Source organism: Mobula birostris, chromosome 10, assembly GCF_030028105.1.
Source record: "Mobula birostris isolate sMobBir1 chromosome 10, sMobBir1.hap1, whole genome shotgun sequence".
NCBI classification, from domain to species: Eukaryota; Metazoa; Chordata; class Chondrichthyes; order Myliobatiformes; family Myliobatidae; genus Mobula; species Mobula birostris.
Window position 1 is genome coordinate 48,221,513 of NC_092379.1, and position 25,037 is coordinate 48,246,549.

Below are 25,037 nucleotides of genomic sequence, written 5' to 3' on the forward strand. Positions count from 1 at the left end.
TTTTCGGGAGGATGTGGAACCTGCAGAGAGGGTGCGGAGGAGATTTACCAGGACGCTGGCTGGACTAGAGAGCATGTCTTATGAGGAAAGGATCAGCGAGGTAGGGCTTTTCCCTTTGGAGAGAAGGTAGAGGTGAAGTAACAGATTGGAACAAGATGATAATCGGCATATCCAGAGGCACTTTCCTAGGCCGGAAATGGCTAATACAAGGGGGAATAATTTTAAAGTGATTGCACAAAAGTATTTGGGGGGGGGGAATGTCAGAAGTAAGTTTTTTATATGGAGAGGGGTGGTGTGTGGAACACCTTGTCAGAGGTGGTAAAGGCAGATATTTTAGGGGCCTTTAAGAACCTGAGAATAACCTCGTGGATGAGAGGAAAGTGGAGGCTGTGGGAGGGAAGGGGTGGATTGATCTTAGAGTAGGTTCAAGGACAGCACAACATGGTGGGCTGAAGGCCCAGTCCTGTGCTGTAATGTTCTCTGTTCTGTATTCCAGCACATTCCTGCTGAGGACAGACCTTTCCACTGCGCCCTGAGAGGGAAGTGTTCACTATGTCATCTGATTTGAGGAGACCACAGCGGGCTCACACCAGGAATAAATCATTCTCGTGCTCTGAGTGTGGGAAGGGATTCAAATGGCCGTCTGATCTGCAGAGGCACCAGCGAGTTCACACCGGGGAGAGGCCGTACACCTGCTCTGAGTGTGGAAAGGGGTTCAGTCAGTCGTCCAACCTGGAGGTACACCTGCGCACGCACACCGGGAAGTGGCCGTTCGCCTGCTCCAAGTGTGGAAAAGGTTTCAATTCAACATCCGATCTGGAGAGGCACCAGCGAGTTCACACCGGGGAGAGGCCGTTCACCTGCTCCAAGTGTGGTAAAGGATTTAATCAGTTTTACAATCTGGAGCTCCACCAGCGCACTCACACAGGGGAGAGGCCGTTTACTTGCTCCGAGTGCGGGAAGGGATTCATTCGGTCGTACGATCTGCAGATACACCAGAGGGTCCACACCGGGGAGAAGCCGTTCACCTGCTCCAAGTGCGGGAAGGGGTTCAACCGCTCGTCCCAACTGCAGACGCACATGCTGAGCCACACCGGGGAGAAGCCGTTCACCTGCTCTGAGTGTGGGAAGGGGTTCACCCGGTCCTCAAACCTGCTGACCCACCAGCAACTTCACACCGGGGAGAGGCCGTTTACCTGCACTGAGTGCGGGAGGAGCTTTGCCCGGTTATCGTCTCTGCAGCGACACCAGCAGATCCACACAGGTGAGAGGCCGTATACATGCTCCGACTGTGGGAAGGGATTCACTCAGTTGTCCCACTTACAGACACACCAGCAGATTCACACCGGGGAGAAGCCATACAATTGCTCTCAATGCGGGAGAGGGTTCTCTTGGCCGGCTAACCTGGTGAAACACCAGCAGTTTCACACCGGGGAGAAGACATTCACTTGTTCTGACTGTGGGAAGGGGTTCATGCAGTTAACAAGCCTGGCCTCCCACCAGCAGGTTCACGCTGGAAAGAGACCGTTCACCTGCTCTGCCTGCGAGATCAGCTTCACCAGCTTATCCACCCTGCTGCGGCACCAGCGGATCCACACCGGGGAGAGGCCGTTCTCCTGCTCGGAATGCGGGAAGGGCTTCACCACGTCATCCAACCTGCTAAGACACCAGCGGACGCACACCAGGGAGAGGCCGTTCACCTGCTCTGACTGTGGGACCGGGTTCACCTGTTTGGCTAGCCTGCTGGGACACCAGCAGATCCACACCGGGGAGAGGCCATTCAGCTGCTCCATGTGCGGGAAACGATTCATTCATTCAGCACAACTCAAGACGCATCAGCGAATCCACACCGGAGAGAGGCCGTACGTCTGCTCTGAGTGCGGGAAGGGATTCATTCGGTCAACCAACCTGCTGACGCATCAGCGGATTCACACCGGGGAGAGGCCGTTCAGCTGCTCCGTGTGTGGGAAACGATTCAAACATTCAGCAGAACTGATAATGCACGAGCGAATTCACACTGGAGAGAGGCCATACGTCTGCTCTGAGTGCGGGAAGGGATTCATTCGGAGGGCCAACCTGCTGACACATCAGCGGATTCACACCGGGGAGAGGCCGTTCACCTGCTCCGTGTGTGGGAAGGGGTTCGTTCAGCTGTCCCAAATGCAGGCACACAAGTACATTCACACCGGGGAAAGGCCGTTCACCTGCTCCGTGTGTGGGAAGGGATTCGCACGGTCATTCCGCCTGGAGAAACACCAGCGAGTTCACACTCGGGAGAAAGTGTAACTGTGTGACACGTTGACACTAAAACACTGCAGTCACCGAGACACCAGTGAGTTCACAGTGACTGCAGGCTGTTGCCTTCTGCAGTTCCTGACACCACTGACCAGACCAAGGACTGAACCCTGGTCAGTTTGGGATTTGTTTCTGATGATGTCCATAAATCTTGTAACTGGACTGGCCTTTTATATTCCTGAATCAGTGTGAAATAAATCAAATCTGTTTTAATCTGTGTCACAGGTCCTTTCAATCGGTAACACTCCCGCAGTGAAGTAGGGAGCCAAGCTCCTTGGCCAGACTCGTGTTTCAGCCTTCTCCCAGAGTAAACGTGCTGCCAATGGCACCAGGCTCCATTCTACTCACTGGCTTCAGGAGAAGTTTGAGTGTTGTACTGTGCAACATCTGAACAAAGGTGAATCTTAAAAAAGTGTGAGGTGGTCTTGCAGGGATTAAATCTTCAGTAATAAAGACCAGTTAGGCACAGAAAGGATCTGTATTTACTGATAATACCTCTTTTAGCTCTGGGTAGCAAACACGTGAATTTACACAACTCAGTACTTGGGTGAACACCCACTCGGTTTCTCTGCTCCTCCATGAACAGCCAATGGAGATTAAACCTGGGGAAAGGAGCCTGCGCTGGCTGGGATCCACATTTCCAACATGGGATCATCCAGTTCTGTGATTGTTGGTCTCCACAGAGTTGTCACTGCCTATCCACTGGAAATCCTCCATTCTTATTGTCATTTTCCTTACTGGATCAATCTATGAGGAGCCAGTTTGGTTGGGTCAGCGTCCTAATGACATAGGAGCAGAATTAGGCTGTTCGGCCCATTGAGTCTGCTCTGCCTCATCATGGCTGATCCGTTTCCCTCTTAACCCCATTCTCCTGTCTTCTTCCCGTAATGTTTCACGCCCTGACTAATCGAGAACCTATCAACCTCCGCCGTAAATACACCAATGAAATTCCATAGATTCACCACCTTCTGGCTAAAGAAATTCCTCTTCATTTCTGTTCTGTTGGATGTCTCTCTGTGCTGAGACACTGCCCTCTGGTTGTCGAAGCTCCACCACAGGAAACATCCTCACCACACCCATTCCGTCTAGGCCTTTTAATGTTCGATAGGTTTCAATGAGATTCCCCCTTCCCCATTCTTCTAAATTCCAGTGAGTAAAGGTTCCCATATGACAAGTCTTTCGATCCCAGAACCATGCCAGTATATTTCTGTAATACCACGGGCTTTTAACTTGTTAAGCAGCCTCGAATTGCACCTTGTCAAAGACCTTCTGCAAATCTAAGTACACAACATCCACCAATTCTCCTTTGTCTATCCTGGTTATTTTCTCAAAGAATTCCAACAGATTTGTCAGGCAAGATTTTCCCATGCTGAAACCATGCTGACTGTGGTCTATTTCACCATGTGCTTCCAAGTACTCCTAAACTACATCCTTAGCAATAGGCTCCAACATCTTCCCATCCACTGAAGTCGGACAAACTGGCCTATAATTTCCTTTCTTCTGCCTCTCCATCTTGAAGGAGATTTGCCTTTTTCCATTTCTCCGGAATTATTCCAGACTGTGGATTCTTAAAAAAATCATCACCACTGCCTGCACAATCTCTTTAGCTATCTCTTTTGAACCCTGGGTGTCGTCCATCTGGTCCAGGTGACTTATCTACTTTCAGACCTTTCACTTTCCCAAGCACCTTCTGCCTAGTAATGGCATCTTCTCCTGCTTCTGCCCCTGGCACTCTCAAACTTTTGACATTTCACAGTGAAAACTGATGCAAAATACTTATTCAGTTCATCTGCCATTTCCTTGTCCCCCATTACTACCTCTCCAGCATCATTTTCCAGCGGTCCAATAACTACTCTCATCTCTCTTTTACCCTTTATATATCTGGAAATACTATCGGTATCCTCTCTGATACTGTTGGCTAGCTTACCTTCATATTTCATCTTTTCCTCCCTTATGGCTCACTTGCCTTATGTTGGTTTAAAAAAAAACCCAATCCTTTAACTTCCCACAATTTTTTGCGATATTAAATGCCCCCTTTTTCCTCTATGATGGCCTTGATTTCCCCTGTCAGCCACGGTTTTATCATCCTGCCTTTAGAATACTATTTCTTCTTTGGGATGTATCTCTCCTGTGCCTTCCAAATTGCTCCCAGAAACTCCAGCCATTGCTGCTCAGCTACCATCCCTGCTAGTGTTCCTTTCCAATCAATATTGGCCAGCTCTCTCTCTCATTCCTTTGGAATCCCCTTTACGCCACTGACAGGCACATCTGACTAGCTTCTCCCTCTCAGACTACAGGATGAATTCTATCATATTATGTATGATCACTGCCTCCTAAAATTTCCTTAATCTGATCCAGTTCATTACACAATACCCAGTCCAGAATATCTGATCCCCAGTTGCCCCAACCACAAGCTGCTCTAAACCCATCTCGTAGGCATTTTACTAATCTTCTCTCTTAGTATAGAGCACCATCCCGATTTTCCCAATCTTCCTGCATATTGAAATCCCCCATGACTATCGTAACATTGCCTTTTTTTAACATACCTTTTCTGTCTCCCTTTGTAATTTGTAACCCACATCCTGGCTACTGTGTGGAGGTCTCTATATAACTCCATCAGGCTCCTGTTACCATTGCAGTTCCTTAGTTTACCCACAAGGATTCTACATCTTCCGATTGTATGTCACTCTTTTTCCTTTTTACTGTCAGAGCCACCCCATTCCCTCTGCCTACCTGCCTGTCCTTTCAATACAATGTGTATTCTTGGATGTTAAGCTATGATCTTCTTTCAGCCACGACCTAGTGATGCCCACAATGTCGTACCTGCCAGTCTCTACCTTATTCCGTATACTGTGTGCATTCAACTATCACACCTTCAGAGTTGTATTTGTTACGCTTTTTGATTTCATCTGCCTGTTACATTGCAATTCACCCCACTATCATCAGCCCGTCCTTGCTAGCAGTCTCACTACACACTGCCTGTGTTTGTAAAGCAGCTACCCGATCCTCAGCACTAGAACTCTCGTTCCAATCCCCCTGCCAAAATAGTTTAATCCTTCCCTAATCACTCCAGCAAACTTGCCTGCAAGGATATTGGTCCCCTGGGGTTCAGGTGTGAGCTGTCCTTTTTGTACACGTCGTACCTTTTACAGAAGAGATTCCCAATGATCCCGGAATCTGAAATTGCACCAATTTCTCAGGCACACATTCATCTACCAAAGTCATCCTTTCTTACCCTCACTGATGTGTGGTACAGGCAGCAGTCCAGAGATTACTGTCCTGGAGGTCCTTTCTACCTAACTCCTTAAATTCTCTCTCTACTTTTTTGGAGCTGGATCAGACAGCCAATATGTAACAAGACTTCTAACTGTGCATCCTCCCCCTTTGGATTGTCATGGACCCAACCCAAACGGTCACTGACCCTGGCACCTTGGAGCTAACATACCATCCGGCTGTGTCTGTTGCACACACACAATCTGGTGTTTACTCCTCTAACCTCGGAATCCCCTGTCTCTACCGCACTCCTCTTTTCCTCCCTTCCCTTCTGAGCCTTGGTGTCAGAGACCCCCTCCCCTCCCCTCCACCGGTAGGTTGTCCCCCTCAACAGCATCCGAATCGGTTTGCTTACTGTTGAGGGGAAAGGCCACTATAATTGCTGCCCATTTCTCTTCCCTTTCCTGACAGGCACCCTTTTACCTGCCTGCTGCACCTCAGGGGTGGACTACCTCCCTGCACCTCCTATCTGTCACCTCCTCAGTTTTCCTTGCGGGCGAAAGGTCATCGAGCTGCGGCTCCAGTTCCTTAACGTGTCTCTGAAAAGCTGCGGCTCGGTGTGCCTGGTGCAGATACGGTTATCCGGAAGGCTGGAGGTTTCCCAGAATTCCCGCACCTCACATGAAGAACACAATGTGTTTCAAATGGAGGTTATTAGTTTTCTGCATTGCTACTGAAAACAACAAATTTCACATCATACGTCAGTGATGATAAACCTGAAACCAGATGTATAAACATAGAACACTACGGCCCAGTGCAGACCCTCGGGCCCACAGTGTCGTTCATGGGCGTGGAACACTACGGCCCAGTGCAGTGCAGACCCTCGGGCCCACAGCGTCGTCCATGGACGGGGCCCACAGCGTTGTTCATGGACGTGGAACGCCGCTGCCCAGTGCAGACCCTTGGGCCCACAGCGTTGTTCATGGACGTGGAACGCCGCAGCCCAGTGCAGACCCTCGGACCCACAGCCTTGTTCATGGACATGGAACGCCGCGGCCCAGTGCAGACCCTCGGGCCCACAGCGTTGTTCATGGACGTGGAACACTACGGCCCAGTACAGTGCAGACCCTCGGGCCCACAGTGTCGTTCATGATTCACATTTTGGCATGGGCTAGTAGATGGTCTGAAGAGCCTGTTTCTGTGCCGTAGTGTTCCATGTCTCTATGACATCTTCAAAATGTGATGTCTCAAAAAGGTGGCATCCATTATTAAGGACCCTCACCACCCAGGACACGGCCTCTTTTCATTACTACCACCAGGGAGGAGGTAAGGAGACTGAAGACACACACTCAGTGTTTTTGGAGCAGTTTTATCCCTCTGTGATCAGATTTCTGAACGGTCCGTGAATACTACCTCACTATGTTTCTTAGTTTTGCACTACATTTTTCTATACTACTTGTAGCTTATAGTAATGTAATTTTATGTATTGCTGCTGAGAAACAGCACGTTCCATGCCAAATGTCAGCAATAATAAACCTGCCCTGGCCTGCGGAGTTCCTCCAGCGTTTTGTGTGTTGCTCAGATTTCCAGCATCCGCAGATTTTCTCCTGTTTTTGGAGGGAAACATTAAAGGCAGAAATTAAAAACACAAACACGAGGAAATCTGCCGATGCTGGAATTTCAAGCGACACACATGGAAGTTGCTGGTGAACGCAGCAGGCCAGGCAGCATCTCTAGGAAGAGGTGCAGTCGACGTTTCGGGCCGGGACCCTTCGTCAGGACTAACTGAAGGAAGAGGTCTCAAAAGAAGAAATGCTCTTCTTTCAGTTAGTCCTGACGAAGGGTCCCGGCCCGAAATGTCGACTGCACCTCTTCCTAGAGATGCTGCCTGGTCTGCTGCGTTCACCAGCAACTTTGATGTGTGAAGGTAGAAATTAAGCTGTTTCCGCAGATGAACTCAAAGGAGTCGCTGTCAGCCACCATCGTAGCTCCGCCAAATATCATTTTCATGTTTGCTCTTTATCCCTCATAAAATACTTTGAAATGCACTGTATGAAGAATGTTCTATTGGTAAGTTATTGTGAACCAATGGTGTTGTGAATATAAATCAGAAATCTTAAGCACAAGCAGACAAGTCTGTCTCCTTTGAGATGCACCATTTGCAAGTGAACAGATAATTGTTTCCTTTCCAACTTCATTAACTTGCATGTTTGAGAGAAATGTCTGCCCAGTTCTTCACGGTTTTGAAGGAACTTTCTATATTTTGACTCCAAGTTCCTTTATCACCCTCCGTGCACAACACTGCCCTGAATGCGCTTTACCTTCTGTGGCTGAGGCTCACACTGCAGTTTGAGAGTCTCACTGTCTCCTCTGTAATGCTCAGGACTAAAATCCTTCCCCCGAGATAGGACAAACATCTCTCCTTCTGAAATCAAAGACCAATGGTGTTCAGGTGCAGGGGAACTGACTGATGCTGCAAATCTGATGTGAAATTGTGTTACAGGTTCCCATTCATAAACTCTTCATTCTAACACCCCAGAGAAGATGACTACAACTTGAGGAAGACCGTGAGAAGATTGGAGCAAGAATAGACCATTCAATATAATCGTGCATGATCTGCTCTCGGCCTTACCTCCTCTTCTGTGCCAGTTCCCATCGTGTTCAATTCACAAAACATTAAATACTACCTTTGGTGTATCTACTTTCCCCCATGATCAAATCTCTGCAATTCTCCAGGATACAGTAGTGACCACTGCATTATTAAATCAACCAATACAACCCTAATTATTACATTTTAACAGCACTATGGCCAACACAGTCCCATGCAAAAGTCTTAGGCACCCAAGATTTTTTGTATGGTTTCAGGCCTCCACTGAGCCCTGATTTCCGAGACTTCTGAGGTCGAGAGAGTGGAACTGAGTGGGCAGATTGGCCAGTGTCTGTGATGTATGACTAATTGAGGTACAGAGTACAAATTAAGGGAGCTTCTGCTGAACCTCGAGGAAACGCTTGGTTCAGGCACGGGTAGAGGAAAGCATCCAGTTCTGGCCACCACACTTTATGAAGGATGTGGAAGTCCTGGAGAAGGAGAGATTTCTCTGGGTCAGGCTGGATTAGAGAAGCCATGGTGGCCGAGTGTGTTTAGTTGAGAGGATAGAGAAGGGTTCAGGAAGAGAAAATGCGGAGATACTACTCCCACATGAACTAATAGATGTAAGTGCGAGATATCATTGACGCTGCATGGGATCGTTCAATGTGGAAAGCCATGATCGCCCAAGCGTGTAACGCGCAAGGCACATGAAGAAGATTCCCATATGGTTTGAGGGCAGAGTGTCGGCCTATGCAAGATGAGAGCAGGGGAAAACATTTCTTATAATGCAGAGAATTGAAAATACAAAACTCGCATTATTAGAAGTGACTTACATTTAAAATAATGCAGAGGAGCATGCAAACGCCACCGACGGCAACCCAGCCGGGATTCGAACCAGCGCCCCTCTAATCTCATTGACCCAGAGCGCAGGCGTCGGCGGCAGGCACAGGAAATAGCGTCATCGAGCATGCGCAGTCAGAAACGAAGCGTCTGGAAGGACGGGTTCCTGTGGCAATAGACGCCGGTCACCGAGGTCTGAGGAGCAGCTTCCCTGCTGAGGGTAGGTGGCAATGAATGGGTACGAGCTCCAAAATATCGCGGCCTCCATGCCGGGGCAGTTCGGGTGCCTCCTCCCGCTCCCGGAGGGTGGCGGGGCCCGGGTCTGTCATTAGCGCTGTATGCATAGAGGAGTTCCGGAGCGCGGCGGATTCTGGGAAACGCGGTAGCCATTGATCGCACCAAGACCTGTCAGCCCACATTGGGAAGGGCCGTCCAGATGCTGGACTAAAGGCAAAACACCTTTAAATCAGTCCCAATGAAAGGAGAGGTCGTACTATTCTCTGATTCTATGAAAGATTTAAATGAAATTGCGGGCTGCTGCAAAAATTGCGTTAGGTGATAGCAGCCTCTTATAAACAGGTGTCCCTGTGTATCGTGATGCATTGGGGTGCAACAGTTTTAAATTGATGACAAATACAAATAATTAGAGTAATTCTAAATTTAGAATATTTTTGGTTGCTGATACATTTTTCTGCACTGTATTTGTATCACTGTCTTTCTTTATCTGTGTAATCTCTTGCAGTTCTGTAACTCTATGCAATATCCGTGCTCCTCTTACCAACCTCTGTTGCAGACTGCCTCTGTTCGTCTAAATCTTGTTGGATAATGTAAAGATCACCATAACATTCTTTTGAGTGTCTAAGATATTTATCCCAGCCTTTACTACATGGATATGTGAATGTTGACTGATGAAGGGTTGCAGAGAGAAGGCAGAGGAATGGGGTAGAGAAAACAGTCAGCTGTGATCAAATGGCAGGACAGGCTGAGCTGAATGGCCTAATTCTGCTCCTAGAATGTTATGGTTTTATTCAAATTTTTTTTTTTTCTTTTGGGGTGAGAGCAAAAGTGTGGGGAACAGAGCAGATGCAGCTGTGAGCTGGTCTGTAAGGGCACAGATGTCGTTGTGAGCCTGTCTAAGCGCACAGATGTCGTTGTGAGCCCTGTCTATAAGGGTACAGATGTAGTTGTGAGCCTGTCTAAGGTCACAGATGTCGCTGTGAGCCCTGTCTGAGGGCAGAGGTGTCGCTGTGAGCCTGTCTGAGGGCAGAGGTGTCGCTGTGAGCCTGTCTGAGGGCAGAGGTGTCGCTGTGAGCCTGTCTAAGGTCACAGATGTCGCTGTGAGCCTGTCTAAGGGCACAGATGTCGCTGTAAGGCCTGTCTAAGGTCACAGATGTCGCTGTGAGCCTGTCTAAGGTCACAGATGTCGCTGTGAGCCTGTCTAAGGTCAGAGGTGTCGCTGTGAGCCTGTCTAAGGTCAGAGGTGTCGCTGTGAGCCTGTCCAAGGTCAGAGGTGTCGCTGTGAGCCTGTCTAAGGTCAGAGGTGTCGCTGTGAGCCTGTCTAAGGTCAGAGGTGTCGCTGTGAGCCTGTCCAAGGTCAGAGGTGTCGCTGTGAGCCTGTCTAAGGTCAGAGGTGTCGCTGTGAGCCTGTCTAAGGTCAGAGATGTCGCTGTGAGCCTGTCTAAGGTCAGAGGTGTCGCTGTGAGCCTGTCTAAGGTCACAGATGTCGCTGTGAGCCTGTCTAAGGTCACAGATGTCGCTGTGAGCCTGTCTAAGGTCACAGATGTCGCTGTGAGCCTGTCTAAGGGCACAGATGTCGCTGTGAGCCTGTCTAAGGGCGCAGATGTCGCTATGAGCCTGTCTATAAGGTCACAGATGTCGCTGTGAGCCCTGTCTGAGGGCAGAGGTGTCGCTGTGACAGGCACAGATGTCGCTGTGAGCCTGTCTAAGGGCACAGATGTCGCTGTGAGCCTGTCTATAAGCTCACAAATGTCGCTGTGAGCCCTGTCTGAGGGCAGAGGTGTCGCTGTGAGCCTGTCTGAGGGCAGAGGTGTCGCTGTGAGCCTGTCTGAGGGCAGAGGTGTCGCTGTGAGCCTGTCTAAGGGCACAGATGTCGCTGTGAGCCTGTCTAAGGTCACAGATGTCGCTGTGAGCCTGTCTAAGGTCAGAGGTGTCGCTGTAAGCCAGTCTAAGGTCAGAGGTGTCGCTGTGAGCCTGTCTAAGGTCAGAGGTGTCGCTGTGAGCCAGTCTAAGGTCAGAGGTGTCGCTGTGAGCCAGTCTAAGGTCACAGATGTCGCTGTGAGCCTGTCTAAGGGCGCAGATGTCGCTGTGAGCCTGTCTATAAGGTCACAGATGTCGCTGTGAGCCCTGTCTGAGGGCAGAGGTGTCGCTGTGACAGGCACAGATGTCGCTGTGAGCCTGTCTAAGGGCACAGATGTCGCTGTGAGCCTGTCTATAAGCTCACAGATGTCGCTGTGAGCCCTGTCTGAGGGCAGAGGTGTCGCTGTGAGCCTGTCTGAGGGCAGAGGTGTCGCTGTGAGCCTGTCTGAGGGCAGAGGTGTCGCTGTGAGCCTGTCTGAGGGCAGAGGTGTCGCTGTGAGCCTGTCTGAGGGCAGAGCTGTCGCTGTGAGCCTGTCTAAGGTCACAGATGTCGCTGTGAGCCTGTCTAAGGTCACAGATGTCGCTGTGAGCCTGTCTAAGGTCAGAGGTGTCGCTGTAAGCCAGTCTAAGGTCAGAGGTGTCGCTGTGAGCCTGTCTAAGGTCAGAGGTGTCGCTGTGAGCCAGTCTAAGGTCAGAGGTGTCGCTGTGAGCCAGTCTAAGGTCAGAGGTGTCGCTGTGAGCCTGTCTAAGGTCAGAGGTGTCGCTGTGAGCCTGTCTAAGATCACAGGTGTCGCTGTGAGCCTGTCTAAGATCACAGATGTCGCTGTGAGCCTGTCTAAGGTCACAGATGTCGCTGTGAGCCTGTCTAAGGTCACAGATGTCGCTGTGAGCCTGTCTAAGGTCACAGATGTCGCTGTGAGCCTGTGTAAGGTCACAGATGTCATTGTGAGCCTGTCTAAGGTCACAGATGTCGCTGTGAGCCCTGTCTATAAGGTCACAGATGTCGCTGTGAGCCTGTCTAAGGGCGCAGATGTCGCTGTGAGCCTGTGTAAGGTCACAGATGTCGCTGTGAGCCTGTCTAAGGTCACAGATGTCGCTGTGAGCCTGTCTAAGGTCACAGATGTCGCTGTGAGCCTGTCGAAGGTCAGAGATGTCGCTGTGAGCCTGTGTAAGGTCACAGATGTCATTGTGAGCCTGTCTAAGGTCACAGATGTCGCTGTGAGCCTGTCTAAGGTCACAGATGTCGCTGTGAGCCTGTGTAAGGTCACAGACGTCGCTGTGAGCCTGTCTAAGGTCACAGACGTCATTGTGAGCCCTGTCTATAAGGTCACAGACGTCGCTGTGAGCCTGTCTATAAGGTCACAGATGTCGCTGTGAGCCTGTCTAAGGGCACAGATGTCGCTGTAAGGCCTGTCTAAGGTCACAGATGTCGCTGTGAGCCTGTCTAAGGTCACAGATGTCGCTGTGAGCCTGTCTAAGGTCAGAGGTGTCGCTGTGAGCCTGTCTAAGGTCAGAGGTGTCGCTGTGAGCCTGTCTAAGGTCAGAGGTGTGGCTGTGAGCCTGTCTAAGGTCAGAGGTGTGGCTGTGAGCCTGTCTAAGGTCAGAGGAGTCGCTGTGAGCCTGTCCAAGGTCAGAGGTGTCGCTGTGAGCCTGTCTAAGGTCAGAGGTGTCGCTGTGAGCCTGTCTAAGGTCAGAGGTGTCGCTGTGAGCCTGTCTATAAGGGCAGAGATGTCGCTGTGAGCCTGTCTAAGGTCAGAGATGTCGCTGTGAGCCTGTCTAAGGTCACAGATGTCGCTGTGAGCCCTGTCTGAGGGCAGAGGTGTCGCTGTGACAGGCACAGATGTCACTGTGAGCCTGTCTAAGGTCACAGATGTCGCTGTGAGCCTGTCTAAGGTCACAGATGTCGCTGTGAGCCTGTCTAAGGGCGCAGATGTCGCTGTGAGCCTGTCTAAGGGCGCAGATGTCGCTATGAGCCTGTCTATAAGGTCACAGATGTCGCTGTGAGCCCTGTCTGAGGGCAGAGGTGTCGCTGTGACAGGCACAGATGTCGCTGTGAGCCTGTCGAAGGGCACAGATGTCGCTGTGAGCCTGTCTGAGGGCACAGATGTCACTGTGAGCCTGTCTATAAGCTCACAAATGTCGCTGTGAGCCCTGTCTGAGGGCAGAGGTGTCGCTGTGAGCCTGTCTGAGGGCAGAGGTGTCGCTGTGAGCCTGTCTGAGGGCAGAGGTGTCGCTGTGAGCCTGTCTGAGGGCACAGATGTCGCTGTGAGCCTGTCTAAGGTCAGAGGTGTCGCTGTGAGCCTGTCTAAGGTCAGAGGTGTCGCTGTAAGCCAGTCTAAGGTCAGAGGTGTCGCTGTGAGCCTGTCTAAGGTCAGAGGTGTCGCTGTGAGCCAGTCTAAGGTCAGAGGTGTCGCTGTGAGCCTGTCTAAGGTCAGAGGTGTCGCTGTAAGCCAGTCTAAGGTCAGAGGTGTCGCTGTGAGCCTGTCTAAGGTCAGAGGTGTCGCTGTGAGCCAGTCTAAGGTCACAGATGTCGCTGTGAGCCTGTCTAAGGGCACAGATGTCGCTGTGAGCCTGTCTAAGGTCACAGATGTCGCTATGAGCCTGTCTATAAGGTCACAGATGTCGCTGTGAGCCCTGTCTGAGGGCAGAGATGTCGCTGTGAGCCTGTCTATAAGGTCACAGATGTCGCTGTGAGCCCTGTCTGAGGGCAGAGGTGTCGCTGTGACAGGCACAGATGTCGCTGTGAGCCTGTCTAAGGGCACGGATGTCGCTGTGAGCCTGTCTATAAGCTCACAGATGTCGCTGTGAGCCCTGTCTGAGGGCAGAGGTGTCGCTGTGAGCCTGTCTGAGGGCAGAGGTGTCGCTGTGAGCCTGTCTGAGGGCAGAGGTGTCGCTGTGAGCCTGTCTGAGGGCAGAGGTGTCGCTGTGAGCCTGTCTGAGGGCAGAGCTGTCGCTGTGAGCCTGTCTAAGGTCACAGATGTCGCTGTGAGCCTGTCTAAGGTCACAGATGTCGCTGTGAGCCTGTCTAAGGTCAGAGGTGTCGCTGTAAGCCAGTCTAAGGTCAGAGGTGTCGCTGTGAGCCTGTCTAAGGTCAGAGGTGTCGCTGTGAGCCAGTCTAAGGTCAGAGGTGTCGCTGTGAGCCAGTCTAAGGTCAGAGGTGTCGCTGTGAGCCTGTCTAAGGTCAGAGGTGTCGCTGTGAGCCTGTCTAAGGTCAGAGGTGTCGCTGTGAGCCTGTCTAAGGTCAGAGGTGTCGCTGTGAGCCTGTCTAAGGTCAGAGGTGTCGCTGTGAGCCTGTCTAAGGTCACAGGTGTCGCTGTGAGCCTGTCTATAAGGGCAGAGATGTCGCTGTGAGCCTGTCTAAGGGCAGAGGTGTCGCTGTGAGCCTGTCTAAGGTCACAGATGTCATTGTGAGCCTGTCTAAGGGCACAGATGTCATTGTGAGCCTGTCTAAGGTCACAGATGTCGCTGTGAGCCTGTCTATAAGGTCACAGATGTCGCTGTCAGCCTGTCTAAGGGCACAGATGTCGCTGTGAGCCTGTCTAAGGGCACAGATGTCGCTGTGAGCCTGTCTAAGGGCACAGATGTCATTGTGAGCCTGTCTAAGGTCACAGATGTCGCTGTGAGCCTGTCTAAGGTCACAGATGTCATTGTGAGCCTGTCTAAGGTCACAGATGTCGCTGTGAGCCTGTCTAAGGGCACAGATGTCGCTGTGAGCCTGTCTAAGGTCACAGATGTCGCTGTGAGCCTGTCTAAGGTCAGAGGTGTCGCTGTGAGCCTGTCTATAAGGGCAGAGATGTCGCTGTGAGCCTGTCTAAGGTCACAGATGTCGCTGTGAGCCTGTCTAAGGGCACAGATGTCGCTGTGAGCCTGTCTAAGGGCACAGATGTCATTGTGAGCCTGTCTAAGGTCACAGATGTCGCTGTGAGCCTGTCTAAGGTCACAGATGTCATTGTGAGCCTGTCTAAGGTCACAGATGTCGCTGTGAGCCTGTCTAAGGGCACAGATGTCGCTGTGAGCCTGTCTAAGGTCACAGATGTCGCTGTGAGCCTGTCTAAGGTCAGAGGTGTCGCTGTGAGCCTGTCTAAGGTCAGAGGAGTCGCTGTGAGCCTGTCTAAGGTCACAGATGTCGCTGTGAGCCTGTCTAAGGTCACAGATGTCGCTGTGAGCCTGTCTAAGGTCACAGATGTCGCTGTGAGCCTGTCTAAGGGCACAGATGTCGCTGTGAGCCTGTCTATAAGGTCACAGATGTCGCTGTGAGCCCTGTCTAAGATCACAGGTGTCGCTGTGAGCCTGTCTAAGATCACAGGTGTCGCTGTGAGCCTGTCTAAGATCACAGGTGTCGCTGTTAGCCTGTCTAAGGTCACAGGTGTCGCTGTGAGCCTGTCTAAGGTCACAGATGTCGCTGTGAGCCTGTCGAAGGTCAGAGATGTCGCTGTGAGCCTGTGTAAGGTCACAGATGTCATTGTGAGCCTGTCTAAGGTCACAGATGTCGCTGTGAGCCCTGTCTATAAGGTCACAGATGTCGCTGTGAGCCTGTCTAAGGTCAGAGGTGTCGCTGTGAGCCTGTCTAAGGTCAGAGGTGTCGCTGTGAGCCTGTCTAAGGGTACAGATGTCGCTGTGAGCCTGTCTAAGGTCAGAGGTGTCGCTGTGAGCCTGTCTAAGGTCAGAGGTGTCGCTGTGAGCCAGTCTAAGGTCAGAGGTGTCGCTGTGAGCCTGTCTAAGGTCAGAGGTGTCGCTGTAAGCCAGTCTAAGGTCAGAGGTGTCGCTGTGAGCCTGTCTAAGGTCAGAGGTGTCGCTGTGAGCCAGTCTAAGGTCACAGATGTCGCTGTGAGCCTGTCTAAGGGCACAGATGTCGCTGTGAGCCTGTCTAAGGTCACAGATGTCGCTATGAGCCTGTCTATAAGGTCACAGATGTCGCTGTGAGCCCTGTCTGAGGGCAGAGATGTCGCTGTGAGCCTGTCTATAAGGTCACAGATGTCGCTGTGAGCCCTGTCTGAGGGCAGAGGTGTCGCTGTGACAGGCACAGATGTCGCTGTGAGCCTGTCTAAGGGCACGGATGTCGCTGTGAGCCTGTCTATAAGCTCACAGATGTCGCTGTGAGCCCTGTCTGAGGGCAGAGGTGTCGCTGTGAGCCTGTCTGAGGGCAGAGGTGTCGCTGTGAGCCTGTCTGAGGGCAGAGGTGTCGCTGTGAGCCTGTCTGAGGGCAGAGGTGTCGCTGTGAGCCTGTCTGAGGGCAGAGCTGTCGCTGTGAGCCTGTCTAAGGTCACAGATGTCGCTGTGAGCCTGTCTAAGGTCACAGATGTCGCTGTGAGCCTGTCTAAGGTCAGAGGTGTCGCTGTAAGCCAGTCTAAGGTCAGAGGTGTCGCTGTGAGCCTGTCTAAGGTCAGAGGTGTCGCTGTGAGCCAGTCTAAGGTCAGAGGTGTCGCTGTGAGCCAGTCTAAGGTCAGAGGTGTCGCTGTGAGCCTGTCTAAGGTCAGAGGTGTCGCTGTGAGCCTGTCTAAGGTCAGAGGTGTCGCTGTGAGCCTGTCTAAGGTCAGAGGTGTCGCTGTGAGCCTGTCTAAGGTCAGAGGTGTCGCTGTGAGCCTGTCTAAGGTCACAGGTGTCGCTGTGAGCCTGTCTATAAGGGCAGAGATGTCGCTGTGAGCCTGTCTAAGGGCAGAGGTGTCGCTGTGAGCCTGTCTAAGGTCACAGATGTCATTGTGAGCCTGTCTAAGGGCACAGATGTCATTGTGAGCCTGTCTAAGGTCACAGATGTCGCTGTGAGCCTGTCTAAGGTCACAGATGTCATTGTGAGCCTGTCTAAGGTCACAGATGTCGCTGTGAGCCTGTCTAAGGGCACAGATGTCGCTGTGAGCCTGTCTAAGGTCACAGATGTCGCTGTGAGCCTGTCTAAGGTCAGAGGTGTCGCTGTGAGCCTGTCTATAAGGGCAGAGATGTCGCTGTGAGCCTGTCTAAGGTCACAGATGTCGCTGTGAGCCTGTCTAAGGGCACAGATGTCGCTGTGAGCCTGTCTAAGGGCACAGATGTCATTGTGAGCCTGTCTAAGGTCACAGATGTCGCTGTGAGCCTGTCTAAGGTCACAGATGTCATTGTGAGCCTGTCTAAGGTCACAGATGTCGCTGTGAGCCTGTCTAAGGGCACAGATGTCGCTGTGAGCCTGTCTAAGGTCACAGATGTCGCTGTGAGCCTGTCTAAGGTCAGAGGTGTCGCTGTGAGCCTGTCTAAGGTCAGAGGAGTCGCTGTGAGCCTGTCTAAGGTCACAGATGTCGCTGTGAGCCTGTCTAAGGTCACAGATGTCGCTGTGAGCCTGTCTAAGGTCACAGATGTCGCTGTGAGCCTGTCTAAGGGCACAGATGTCGCTGTGAGCCTGTCTATAAGGTCACAGATGTCGCTGTGAGCCCTGTCTAAGATCACAGGTGTCGCTGTGAGCCTGTCTAAGATCACAGGTGTCGCTGTGAGCCTGTCTAAGATCACAGGTGTCGCTGTTAGCCTGTCTAAGGTCACAGGTGTCGCTGTGAGCCTGTCTAAGGTCACAGATGTCGCTGTGAGCCTGTCGAAGGTCAGAGATGTCGCTGTGAGCCTGTGTAAGGTCACAGATGTCATTGTGAGCCTGTCTAAGGTCACAGATGTCGCTGTGAGCCCTGTCTATAAGGTCACAGATGTCGCTGTGAGCCTGTCTAAGGTCAGAGGTGTCGCTGTGAGCCTGTCTAAGGTCAGAGGTGTCGCTGTGAGCCTGTCTAAGGGTACAGATGTCGCTGTGAGCCTGTCTAAGGTCAGAGGTGTCGCTGTGAGCCTGTCTAAGGTCAGAGGTGTCGCTGTGAGCCAGTCTAAGGTCAGAGGTGTCGCTGTGAGCCTGTCTAAGGTCAGAGGTGTCGCTGTAAGCCAGTCTAAGGTCAGAGGTGTCGCTGTGAGCCTGTCTAAGGTCAGAGGTGTCGCTGTGAGCCAGTCTAAGGTCACAGATGTCGCTGTGAGCCTGTCTAAGGGCACAGATGTCGCTGTGAGCCTGTCTAAGGTCACAGATGTCGCTGTGAGCCTGTCTAAGGGCACAGATGTCGCTGTGAGCCTGTCTAAGGTCACAGATGTCGCTGTGAGCCTGTCTAAGGTCAGAGGTGTCGCTGTGAGCCTGTCTAAGGTCAGAGGAGTCGCTGTGAGCCTGTCTAAGGTCACAGATGTCGCTGTGAGCCTGTCTAAGGTCACAGATGTCGCTGTGAGCCTGTCTAAGGTCACAGATGTCGCTGTGAGCCTGTCTAAGGGCACAGATGTCGCTGTGAGCCTGTCTATAAGGTCACAGATGTCGCTGTGAGCCCTGTCTAAGATCACAGGTGTCGCTGTGAGCCTGTCTAAGATCACAGGTGTCGCTGTGAGCCTGTCTAAGATCACAGGTGTCGCTGTTAGCCTGTCTAAGGTCACAGGTGTCGCTGTGAGCCTGTCTAAGGTCACAGATGTCGCTGTGAGCCTGTCGAAGGTCAGAGATGTCGCTGTGAGCCTGTGTAAGGTCACAGATGTCATTGTGAGCCTGTCTAAGGTCACAGATGTCGCTGTGAGCCCTGTCTATAAGGTCACAGATGTCGCTGTGAGCCTGTCTAAGGTCAGAGGTGTCGCTGTGAGCCTGTCTAAGGTCAGAGGTGTCGCTGTGAGCCTGTCTAAGGGTACAGATGTCGCTGTGAGCCTGTCTAAGGTCAGAGGTGTCGCTGTGAGCCTGTCTAAGGTCAGAGGTGTCGCTGTGAGCCTGTCTAAGGTCAGAGGTGTCGCTGTGAGCCTGTCTAAGGTCAGAGGTGTCGCTGTGAGCCAGTCTAAGATCACAGATGTCGCTGTGAGCCTGTCTAAGGTCACAGATGTCGCTGTGAGCCTGTCTAAGGTCACAGATGTCGCTGTGAGCCTCTCTAAGGTCACAGATGTCGCTGTGAGCCTGTGTAAGGTCACAGATGTCATTGTGAGCCTGTCTAAGGTCACAGATGTCGCTGTGAGCCCTGTCTATAAGGTCACAGATGTCGCTGTGAGCCAGTCTAAGATCACAGATGTCGCTGTGAGCCTGTCTAAGGTCACAGATGTCGCTGTGAGCCTGTGTAAGGTCACAGACGTCGCTGTGAGCCTGTCTAAGGTCACAGACGTCATTGTGAGCCCTGTCTATAAGGTCACAGACGTCGCTGTGAGCCTGTCTAAGGTCACAGATGTCGCTGTGAGCCTGTCTAAGGTCACAGATGTCGCTGTGAGCCTGTCTAAGGTCACAGATGTCGCTGTGAGCCTGTCTAAGGTCAGAGGTGTCGCTGTGAGCCTGTCTAAGGTCAGAGGTGTCGCTGTGAGCCTGTCTAAGGTCAGAGGTGTGGCTGTGAGCCTGTCTAAGGTCAGAGGTGTGGCTGTGAGCCTGTCTAAGGTCAGAGGAGTCGCTGTGAGCCTGTCCAAGGTCAGAGGTGTCGCTGTGAGCCTGTCTAAGGTCAGAGGTGTCGCTGTGAGCCTGTCTAAGGTCAGAGGTGTCGCTGTGAGCCTGTCTATAAGGGCAGAGATGTCGCTGTGAGCCTGTCTAAGGTCAGAGATGTCGCTGTGAGCCTGTCTAAGGTCAGAGGTGTCGCTGTGAGCCTGTCTAAGGGTACAGATGTCGCTGTGAGCCTGTCTAAGGTCACAGATGTCGCTGTGAGCCTGTCTAAGGGCACAGATGTCGCTGTGAGCCTGTCTAAGGTCACAGATGTCGCTGTGAGCCCTGTCTAAGGTCAGAGGTGTCACTGTGAGCCTGTCTAAGGTCACAGATGTCGCTGTGAGCCAGTCTAAGGGCGCAGATGTCGCTGTGAGCCTGTCTAAGGGCAGAGGTGTCGCTGTGAGCCTGTCTAAGGTCAGAGGTGTCGCTGTGAGCCTGTCTAAGGTCAGAGGTGTCGCTGTGAGCCTGTCTAAGGTCAGAGGTGTCGCTGTGAGCCTGTCTAAGGGCACAGATGTCGCTGTGAGCCTGTCTAAGGTCACAGATGTCGCTGTGAGCCTGTCTAAGGGCAGAGGTGTCGCTGTGAGCCTGTCTAAGGTCAGAGGTGTCGCTGTGAGCCTGTCTAAGGGCACAGATGTCGCTGTGAGCCTGTCTAAGGGCAGAGGTGTCGCTGTGAGCCTGTCTAAGGGCGCAGATGTCGCTGTGAGCCTGTCTATAAGGTCACAGATGTCGCTGTGAGCCCTGTCTGAGGGCAGAGGTGTCGCTGTGACAGGCACAGATGTCGCTGTGAGCCTGTCGAAGGGCACAGATGTCGCTGTGAGCCTGTCGAAGGGCACAGATGTCGCTGTGAGCCTGTCTGAGGGCACAGATGTCACTGTGAGCCTGTCTATAAGCTCACAAATGTCGCTGTGAGCCCTGTCTGAGGGCAGAGGTGTCGCTGTGAGCCTGTCTGAGGGCAGAGGTGTCGCTGTGAGCCTGTCTGAGGGCAGAGGTGTCGCTGTGAGCCTGTCTGAGGGCAGAGGTGTCGCTGTGAGCCTGTCTAATGTCACAGATGTCGCTGTGAGCCTGTCTAATGTCACAGATGTCGCTGTGAGCCTGTCTAAGGTCACAGATGTCGCTGTGAGCCTGTCTAAGGGTACAGATGTCGCTGTGAGCCTGTCTAAGGTCAGAGGTGTCGCTGTAAGCCAGTCTAAGGTCAGAGGTGTCGCTGTGAGCCTGTCTAAGGTCAGAGGTGTCGCTGTGAGCCAGTCTAAGGTCAGAGGTGTCGCTGTGAGCCAGTCTAAGGGCGCAGATGTCGCTGTGAGCCTGTCTAAGGTCACAGATGTCGCTGTGAGCCCTGTCTGAGGGCAGAGGTGTCGCTGTGACAGGCACAGATGTCGCTGTGAGCCTGTCGAAGGGCACAGATGTCGCTGTGAGCCTGTCTGAGGGCAGAGGTGTCGCTGTGAGCCTGTCTAAGGTCACAGATGTCGCTGTGAGCCTGTCTAAGGTCACAGATGTCGCTGTGAGCCTGTCTAAGGTCACAGATGTCGCTGTGAGCCTGTCTAAGGTCACAGATGTCGCTGTGAGCCTGTCTAAGGTCACAGATGTCGCTATGAGCCTGTCTATAAGGTCACAGATGTCGCTGTGAGCCCTGTCTGAGGGCAGAGGTGTCGCTGTGACAGGCACAGATGTCGCTGTGAGCCTGTCTAAGGGCACAGATGTCGCTGTGAGCCTGTCTAAGGTCACAGGTGTCGCTGTGAGCCTGTCTGAGGGCAGAGGTGTCGCTGTGAGCCTGTCTAAGGGCACAGATGTCGCTGTGAGCCTGTCTAAGGTCACAGATGTCGCTGTGAGCCTGTCTATAAGCTCACAGATGTCGCTGTGAGCCCTGTCTGAGGGCAGAGGTGTCGCTGTGAGCCTGTCTGAGGGCAGAGGTGTCGCTGTGAGCCTGTCTGAGGGCAGAGGTGTCGCTGTGAGCCTGTCTGAGGGCAGAGGTGTCGCTGTGAGCCTGTCTAAGGTCAGAGGTGTCGCTGTGAGCCTGTCTAAGGGCACAGATGTCGCTGTGAGCCTGTCTAATGTCACAGATGTCGCTGTGAGCCTGTCTAAGGTCAGAGGTGTCGCTGTAAGCCAGTCTAAGGTCAGAGGTGTCGCTGTGAGCCTGTCTAAGGTCAGAGGTGTCGCTGTGAGCCAGTCTAAGGTCAGAGGTGTCGCTGTGAGCCAGTCTAAGGTCACAGATGTCGCTGTGAGCCTGTCTATAAGGTCACAGATGTCGCTGTGAGCCCTGTCTGAGGGCAGAGGTGTCGCTGTGACAGGCACAGATGTCGCTGTGAGCCTGTCTAAGGGCACAGATGTCGCTGTGAGCCTGTCTATAAGCTCACAGATGTCGCTGTGAGCCCTGTCTGAGGGCAGAGGTGTCGCTGTGAGCCTGTCTAAGGTCAGAGGTGTCGCTGTGAGCCTGTCTAAGGTCACAGATGTCGCTGTGAGCCTGTCTAAGGGCACAGATGTCGCTGTGAGCCTGTCTATAAGGTCACAGATGTCGCTGTGAGCCCTGTCTGAGGGCAGAGGTGTCGCTGTGACAGGCACAGATGTCGCTGTGAGCCTGTCGAAGGGCACAGATGTCGCTGTGAGCCTGTCTAAGGGCACAGATGTCGCTGTGAGCCTGTCTATAAGCTCACAAATGTCGCTGTGAGCCCTGTCTGAGGGCAGAGGTGTCGCTGTGAGCCTGTCTGAGGGCAGAGGTGTCGCTGTGAGCCTGTCTGAGGGCAGAGGTGTCGCTGTGAGCCTGTCTAAGGGCACAGATGTCGCTGTGAGCCTGTCTAATGTCACAGATGTCGCTGTGAGCCTGTCTAAGGTCAGAGGTGTCGCTGTAAGCCAGTCTAAGGTCAGAGGTGTCGCTGTGAGCCTGTCTAAGGTCAGAGGTGTCGCTGTGAGCCCTGTCTGAGGGCAGAGGTGTCGCTGTGACAGGCACAGATGTCGCTGTGAGCCTGTCGAAGGGCACAGATGTCGCTGTGAGCCTGTCGAAGGGCACAGATGTCGCTGTGAGCCTGTCTAAGGGCACAGATGTCGCTGTGAGCCTGTCTATAAGCTCACAGATGTCGCTGTGAGCCCTGTCTGAGGGCAGAGGTGTCGCTGTGAGCCTGTCTGAGGGCAGAGGTGTCGCTGTGAGCCTGTCTGAGGGCAGAGGTGTCGCTGTGAGCCTGTCTGAGGGCAGAGGTGTCGCTGTGAGCCTGTCTGAGGGCAGAGCTGTCGCTGTGAGCCTGTCTAAGGTCACAGATGTCGCTGTGAGCCTGTCTAAGGTCACAGATGTCGCTGTGAGCCTGTCTAAGGTCAGAGGTGTCGCTGTAAGCCAGTCTAAGGTCAGAGGTGTCGCTGTGAGCCTGTCTAAGGTCAGAGGTGTCGCTGTGAGCCAGTCTAAGGTCAGAGGTGTCGCTGTGAGCCAGTCTAAGGTCAGAGGTGTCGCTGTGAGCCAGTCTAAGGTCAGAGGTGTCGCTGTGAGCCTGTCTAAGATCACAGGTGTCGCTGTGAGCCTGTCTAAGATCACAGATGTCGCTGTGAGCCTGTCTAAGGTCACAGATGTCGCTGTGAGCCTGTCTAAGGTCACAGATGTCGCTGTGAGCCTGTCTAAGGTCACAGATGTCGCTGTGAGCCTGTGTAAGGTCACAGATGTCATTGTGAGCCTGTCTAAGGTCACAGATGTCGCTGTGAGCCCTGTCTATAAGGTCACAGATGTCGCTGTGAGCCTGTCTAAGGGCGCAGATGTCGCTGTGAGCCTGTGTAAGGTCACAGATGTCGCTGTGAGCCTGTCTAAGGTCACAGATGTCGCTGTGAGCCTGTCTAAGGTCACAGATGTCGCTGTGAGCCTGTCGAAGGTCAGAGATGTCGCTGTGAGCCTGTGTAAGGTCACAGATGTCATTGTGAGCCTGTCTAAGGTCACAGATGTCGCTGTGAGCCTGTCTAAGGTCACAGATGTCGCTGTGAGCCTGTGTAAGGTCACAGACGTCGCTGTGAGCCTGTCTAAGGTCACAGACGTCATTGTGAGCCCTGTCTATAAGGTCACAGACGTCGCTGTGAGCCTGTCTATAAGGTCACAGATGTCGCTGTGAGCCTGTCTAAGGGCACAGATGTCGCTGTAAGGCCTGTCTAAGGTCACAGATGTCGCTGTGAGCCTGTCTAAGGTCACAGATGTCGCTGTGAGCCTGTCTAAGGTCAGAGGTGTCGCTGTGAGCCTGTCTAAGGTCAGAGGTGTCGCTGTGAGCCTGTCTAAGGTCAGAGGTGTGGCTGTGAGCCTGTCTAAGGTCAGAGGTGTGGCTGTGAGCCTGTCTAAGGTCAGAGGAGTCGCTGTGAGCCTGTCCAAGGTCAGAGGTGTCGCTGTGAGCCTGTCTAAGGTCAGAGGTGTCGCTGTGAGCCTGTCTAAGGTCAGAGGTGTCGCTGTGAGCCTGTCTATAAGGGCAGAGATGTCGCTGTGAGCCTGTCTAAGGTCAGAGATGTCGCTGTGAGCCTGTCTAAGGTCACAGATGTCGCTGTGAGCCCTGTCTGAGGGCAGAGGTGTCGCTGTGACAGGCACAGATGTCGCTGTGAGCCTGTCTAAGGTCACAGATGTCGCTGTGAGCCTGTCTAAGGTCACAGATGTCGCTGTGAGCCTGTCTAAGGTCACAGATGTCGCTGTGAGCCTGTCTAAGGTCACAGATGTCGCTGTGAGCCTGTCTAAGGGCACAGATGTCGCTGTGAGCCTGTCTAAGGTCACAGATGTCGCTGTGAGCCCTGTCTGAGGGCAGAGGTGTCGCTGTGACAGGCACAGATGTCGCTGTGAGCCTGCCTAAGGTCACAGATGTCGCTGTGAGCCTGTCTAAGGGCACAGATGTCGCTGTGAGCCTGTCTAAGGTCACAGATGTCGCTGTGAGCCTGTCTATAAGGTCACAGATGTCGCTGTGAGCCCTGTCTGAGGGCAGAGGTGTCGCTGTGACAGGCACAGATGTCGCTGTGAGCCTGTCGAAGGGCACAGATGTCGCTGTGAGCCTGTCTGAGGGCACAGATGTCACTGTGAGCCTGTCTATAAGCTCACAAATGTCGCTGTGAGCCCTGTCTGAGGGCAGAGGTGTCGCAGTGAGCCTGTCTGAGGGCAGAGGTGTCGCTGTGAGCCTGTCTGAGGGCAGAGGTGTCGCTGTGAGCCTGTCTAAGGGCACAGATGTCGCTGTGAGCCTGTCTAAGGTCAGAGGTGTCGCTGTGAGCCTGTCTAAGGTCAGAGGTGTCGCTGTAAGCCAGTCTAAGGTCAGAGGTGTCGCTGTGAGCCTGTCTAAGGTCAGAGGTGTCGCTGTGAGCCAGTCTAAGGTCAGAGGTGTCGCTGTGAGCCTGTCTAAGGTCAGAGGTGTCGCTGTAAGCCAGTCTAAGGTCAGAGGTGTCGCTGTGAGCCTGTCTAAGGTCAGAGGTGTCGCTGTGAGCCAGTCTAAGGTCACAGATGTCGCTGTGAGCCAGTCTAAGGTCACAGATGTCGCTGTGAGCCTGTCTAAGGGCACAGATGTCGCTGTGAGCCTGTCTAAGGTCACAGATGTCGCTATGAGCCTGTCTATAAGGTCACAGATGTCGCTGTGAGCCCTGTCTGAGGGCAGAGATGTCGCT

At 52.7% G+C, this 25,037-nt stretch overlaps 1 protein-coding gene across 3 annotated transcripts in view; it reads left to right on the plus strand.

The window, feature by feature from the left end:
* Positions 1 to 25,037, plus strand: part of LOC140203982 (uncharacterized) — a 66,750-nt gene that overhangs the window by 26,189 nt on the left and 15,524 nt on the right. Inside the window, exon 4 of one of the 3 annotated variants that reach the window (XM_072270189.1) lies at positions 594 to 2,482. The exons of 1 other annotated variant lie outside the window; for it this stretch is intronic. In XM_072270189.1, the coding sequence (XP_072126290.1) occupies positions 594 to 2,286 (1,693 nt within the window). In that variant the 3' untranslated portion in view covers positions 2,287 to 2,482. Of the gene's footprint in view, positions 1 to 593; positions 2,483 to 9,075; positions 9,159 to 25,037 lie in introns of those variants that run through there. One more of the 3 variants, XM_072270187.1, reaches the window with a different exon arrangement.